This window comes from Lethenteron reissneri, chromosome 67 (assembly GCF_015708825.2).
Source record: "Lethenteron reissneri isolate LAM-NWPU_2019-01 chromosome 67, ASM1570882v1, whole genome shotgun sequence".
In the NCBI taxonomy this organism is placed as follows: domain Eukaryota; kingdom Metazoa; phylum Chordata; class Hyperoartia; order Petromyzontiformes; family Petromyzontidae; genus Lethenteron; species Lethenteron reissneri.
The window spans coordinates 1,716,039-1,722,130 of NC_083845.1; the positions used below are offsets into that span (position 1 = coordinate 1,716,039).

A 6,092-nucleotide genomic window follows, 5' to 3' on the forward strand; every position below is an offset into this window, starting at 1 on the left:
CGTGTCGCTTGGGTCCTTCTCCCGCAGGACCCGGCGTTCCTGGAGAAGAAGGAGCGGTGCGAGTACCTCAAGGCCAAGCTGGCGCACATCAAGCAGCGCATCCAGGAGTACGACAAGGTCATGACCTGGAGGGACGACCTCTGATGGGGAGTCGCGAGGCTCCGGGACCCAGCTCGGCACCGGCGTAGCGAGTAGCCGAAACGGCCATATACAGTGACACACTGGAAACAGCACGCACACGCACATGTACTGGATGCAGCACACACACACACCGCCAACCCAACCAGCAAAACCGATACAACCTACATAGCCACGTACAGCAATACACACACAGCCAACACAACCAGCATAGTCAATATAACCTAGTGCGCACGGATTGCGGAGCGGCGCTCACAGTTAACACAGCACACAGGCAATGTTACTCAACTGGCAACACATTGCACCGCACACACAGAGTACACTCGGTAGACAGCAACATGCAGAGCTGCAGAGAGAGCAGCAGATGGCAGTGCTGCGCAGGGGTTGCAATGGCTCAAGAGCATCACTTAAAAGTTTAATAGAGCACAGGTTAACTCCGGTTTCCCTCTCACAAGGCAACAACCGAGCTCGTTACGATTGATGGATTGACAGACTAATTCTCAATGCTTGGCGGTGAATGCACCGAATTACGAGTTGGCGAATCTATTCTTGATGATGCCGCCAGTAGCTTTAACGGTTGAACGAGAGGAGAGGAGGAGGGGCGCCTGTTGGAAGGGACTCGGCGGAGTGCGTGAACCCAGGGTGGCACGGGGGTGAAAGTGATTAAATGAATGGGGCATGGTCGAGTGTATTTTTTTCTCCCAAAAGTATTGTATTAACAAGACGATTCCTGTACACACAGACGATTGTGGAGTGTTTTTTTGGGAAAAACTGGAAGTTGTGAATGAAAAGCAATGCGGCCAACCTTTGCCCTCTTGAGAAGTTGGGGCCCCCCCCCCCCCCCCCCGATTGAGATGCACGTAGCACGGGATGCGAAACAGGGGACAAGCGGTTGGGGGGGAAAAGCACGCAGAGTGAGGTGCACGGTGGCTGCTGTTTGAGAGACGACCGGGAGAATGGGTGGACCGTTGAGAGAGAGTGGTGTGACAGGGCAGGGCATGGCGGTTAAAAACTAACGACAGTGGCGGTGTAAATAACATCATCAACAACAACAAAAGTAGCACAGCAAACGTTCCGGTTAATAAAATATGCCGGGTCTCTGAGAGTTGCACTCACGGTTCACCAAAGTTTTCCAAGCAGATACAAACTTTCAAGAGAGAATTTTAAGCCTACATATTTGTTAAACTGTGATATAAGAAATACACTGTTTTCACATCAGGTACTTAGCAGGCAGTTGTACAGAGCATTCTAAGTGGATTGTAGAGAAAGCAGTGGGGCAGTTTAGAGTATCGTAGTAAAGTAGTACTGTACCGTACATACAGACTGGCAGGGTCCTGAAGCTCCCGTTCGCAACAACGACGGATCTACAAGAAGTCGGATGGCTGTCGGAAAAAATTTCCGGATATGGCGAAGGAAGATTTGTCTTGTCGTTTCTATGAGAACCGATGCCGGTTAATAGAAACATTCCAGATAGTAAAAGTGCCGGATAAACAGAAGCTTTTGCTATAATAATAATACACTTGTCATCTCGGCAAACCTCACCCAGTCTCAAGACTGTTATGCGGGGAAGGATGCTGCTGCCGCTGCGTCAGTATGTTCGGCACGTGAATTCCGTTGGCGTTTGAGAGGTTGGCTTCGAGTGGGAGTAATACGTGGAGAAATTTCCCTGAGAAATTCGCGGACTAATTCCCTGGAGAAATTCCTGAAGAAATACCGGGAGAAATTCCTGAAGAAATACCAGGATCAATTTCCATGGGTGCTGGAGCTTTCCCCGGCGAGGCTGCTGTGCGTGCGATCGAGAATCTGTTTGTGGTGGGTTTTTTTTAATAGCTGAAGATTTTCTTTTTTTAACATATACACGTTATTCGCCTTAACTCTTGCACACGTTCCGCGGGGGTGGTGGCGGAGGGGGCGAGCACGTACACCACTTTGCGTTGCTTTGTGTCTACTGTAGCCCTTGCTGGGTGTACGATGATGGGTCAGGACGCTGCACGTGAGCGTTGGTGGAGTGGCTCACCATAGCCACGAGTTGGAGCCAGCGGTCCCCGGCATCTCCGGATATGCCGGTTCAATCCCACTTTCCCGTGCTGCCAATTGATGGATGGGACATGTTTGATTCACAATCGCCGTACGTTGCGTTGGGGTTCAACCCGAACGGCCGGGGCCACTCGAGGCGCTGCCATTTGCTGCTGCGTTGACAATTCATCTTGTTGTCAGGTCGGGTTCAGGGGGGAGCGAATCATTCCAATTCCAGTGACTTGCATATCTTACTTCTTAAGCACTACATTCCATAATGATGTGCCATCAGGAAGAGCAGGTGGTGATGGGTGGGACACGTGCAGGATGGGCGACTGTACTGATGACGCAGTTTGTAGGCGCTGCGGGACGGATTTCTTCGTCGAATGGTTTGTAATTTCTTAAATAAAGAGAAAACTACAAGACCCCACCGCATATGGAGATGAGTGATTTTAAATCTGCGCACATCATTAACAGGTTGGGTGGTCGAACTCTGGTTAACTGAAGGTTACCATTAGGTTATTTATAAATGTGTGAAATTATATTGTACGTGAGAGTCATTGGTGATAATCACGTATGATGAATCTGCCAATATAAAAATAACAGTTTCAATCAATATGGTAACCTAGATCGATATCAAAGGACCTTTCTAAACTCAATGATCGTAAGCAATGTTGGTTTCCAAGAGTAACCGGCGAGCGTGAACAAATTACTTCACGCATGCAGAGCGCCCGTTATTTAGCTAGTTAGGATACTTAACTAAATGGACAGGTGTTTAAAATATTGACGTTAATTTATATACTTATTTCTCAGAACCGTGTTGGGTCAGGCAAGGAGTTACAGTACTCGATTGAAACTAAATTCAACAAGGGGGTTACACAGTAGCCAGAAAAGGTTGAGAGTTTGCTGCTCTCGCGAACTGGAAGTGCAGAAGGAATGCATGGACTGTGAAGAAGGGCCATTGCCTGAAATGTCACCTGTTACATATTAATTTTAAGGCCACCGTGGTATTGACACGGAGGGTTAGCAAGACCAAATAATGTGTTCACTGATGAGATGCATGCAGTCCTCGACTTACTATCACCCGCACTTGGGATCACCCGCACTTACAATCACACGCACTTGTGAACCAGCATTCCATGAAATATTAATTATTTTCTACGTCGACTTAAAACGCACTTGCGAATTCAACCGTGGAACTATTTTGTTCAGCTGAGCGATCCTCCACAAAATGTAAATGAGACGGCCTCACGCTGGGAGGGAATGTGGGAATTTAAATATGCACCGTGGTAGTGAGATGTTAACTACCTCGCCCAGTCTACAGGAGGTCGTGGATTTGATCCCGACCCTGACGCCTGTATATTTGGCGTTTGCATGTTATCCCTGGAGTCGCATGGATTTTTCTCCGGGCTCTCCACTTTTTCCCTTCACATGTAGAAACATGCGCTTAGAGCAGGGGTCCTCAAACTACGGCCCGCGGGCCACATGCGGCCCGCCGAGGACATTTATCCGGCCCGCCGGGTGTTTTTGCCGCCGCTGCCTGTCTGTTACTTTTTTTCTGCATGAGAAGGACGGTCATTGGTGGAAGAGGGAGAGGGGGCGGAGTTCCCCCCAATCAGACTGCATTGATGGGCAGTACAGTCTGTACAGTATGTCTCTGTGCGGGCAAAGTTATTGCTGGTATATTGTTTTTGTAGCGCTGTATATATATTGGTATTTTACTAATATCAATTTTGACTCCCTAGGAAACAATGATGTCAAGAAAGATAAAAATGCACTCGGAGTGTAGGATATTCAAAGAACAGTGGACTTATGATTACTTTTTCATGCAGTACAAGGAAAGAGCTGTGTGTCTGATATGCCAGAATATAGTGTCTGTGTTCAAAGAATACAATTTACGTCGACACTATGAAACTCAACATAAAGATAAATATGATTGTTTGGTCGGAGAAGTGAGAAAAGATAAAATACATTAACAACTCAGCAAAATACTTTTGTGAAGCAGAAGCAGCTAAATATTTCATCACTGCGAGCAAGTTTTCAAGTTGCCAAGCTAATAGCGTGCACTGGCAGACCATTCGTGGAGGGAGAATTTGTTAAAGAATGCCTTCTTTCTGTTGCCAAAGAGATGTGTCCAGAGAAGGCCGATTTATTTAGTACAGTGAGTCTTTCAGGACCTACAATTACACGGAGGATTGAAGAAATGGGAGACAATTTGCATCAGCATTTGCAAAACTCCACAAAAAAACTTTCCTATTTTTCGTTGGCACTCGACGAAAGCAATGATGTTCGTGATTCTGCACAACTTTTAATTTTTATTCGTGGGACGAATGACTATTTCGAAGTCACAGAAGAGCTTGCTGCACTGCAAAGCATCAAAGGAACAACTACAGGAGAGGATATCTATGAAAAGGTTTGCCAAACTGTGAATGGTTTGGAGCTGAACTGGGCTAAACTAGCCAGTGTGACAACTGATGGTGCTCCTAGCATGGTGGGGTCTAAGAAAGGAGTAATTGCTCGCATTAACCAAGAGATGGACAAACATAACCATTCTCATCCAATAGCCATACACTGCCTCATCCACCAACAAGCGCTGTGTAGTAAATCACTGAAGTGGGACTCTGTTATGAAAATTGTGGTATCTTGTGTTAACTTCATTAGAGCTCATGCACTAAACCACAGACAATTTCAGGAATTTCTGTCTGAGCTAAATGTTGACTATGAAGATGTTCTGTACCACACAGAAGTCCGTTGGCTGAGTCGAGGGAGAGTTTTGAAACCTTTCTATGACTTACTTCCACAGATTACAGCTTTTCTGCTTTCAAAAAACAAAGAAGTACCAGAGCTCAATGATGCAGAATGGAAATGGCACCTTGCCTTTATGACAGATGTAACAGAGCTACTCAACAGTTTCAATGTGCAACTTCAAGAAAAGGGGAAGCTCATCTGTGATATGCAATCACATGTCAAAGCATTTGAAGTAAAATTAGGTCTCCTCATCAAACAAGTGAAGGAGGAAAACTTCTGCCATCTCCCCACAACTCAAAATCTGTTAGCAGAAAAACCATTGGTTGCATTCCCAAACAAAACATGTGTGGATTCATTGGAAAAATTGCAAAAGGAGTTCCAATTTAGATTTAAAGAGCTTCATCTCCATGAACAGGACATACAGCTTTTCCGTAACCCATTTTCTATTGACATTGAAAATGTGGATACAATTTACCAAATGGAACTGGCTGAACTGCAGAATTGTGACTCTCTGAAAGACGCATTCAAGTCAAGCAGCCTTCATAATTTCTATGCATCTCTCCCCTCTGAGACATATCCTCATCTCAGGAACCATGCACTCAAAATGGCAACCATCTTTGGCAGCACTTATGTCTGTGAACAGACTTGTACCAGAATGAAACATTTGAAATCTCCAACCAGATCTAGACTAACGGATACACACTTGCATCACTTGTTACGACTAGCAGTGACAAATATGGAACCGGACATTGACCATCTCATTAGCCAAAAGCAGGCCCATAGTTCCCATTGAAATACTGGAAAGTTTGTTGATTTAACTTTACTTGTTCTTCATTTTAAATATTGTATTTGTTCCCGTTTTGTTTCTTCACTTCAAAATAAGATATATGCAGTGTGCATAGGAATTTGTTCATAGTTTTTTTAACTATAGTCCGGCCCTCCAACGGTCTGAGGGACAGTGAACTGGCCCCCTGTTTAAAAAGTTTGAGGACCCCTGGCTTAGAGTATTTGGCTGCTAACATTTACATATGATATGCGACTCATTGAGCTATCATTTGTCGCATATAAAAAAAGAGCGAAATTGCTCAGTGGGCTTAACCTGGTAAAATAGAAATTTACACTACATTGTTTTCCGATTAACGAGCCGTACGACTTACGAACGGGTCCCAGGGACGAATAATGTTCGTAAA

General features: G+C 45.3%; 1 protein-coding gene across 3 annotated transcripts in view; it reads left to right on the forward strand.

Moving 5' to 3' along the window:
* The window catches only part of LOC133360019 (MARVEL domain-containing protein 2-like), a 30,736-nt gene extending 28,157 nt beyond the window's left edge, over window positions 1-2,579 (forward strand). For all 3 annotated transcript variants that reach the window (XM_061578580.1, XM_061578579.1, XM_061578578.1), the window contains one exon: window positions 28-2,579. In XM_061578580.1, coding sequence (XP_061434564.1) covers window positions 28-144 — 117 coding nt within the window. In that variant the 3' untranslated portion in view covers window positions 145-2,579. The remainder of the gene's footprint in view (window positions 1-27) is intronic.
* Window positions 2,580-6,092: the final 3,513 nt, after the last annotated feature.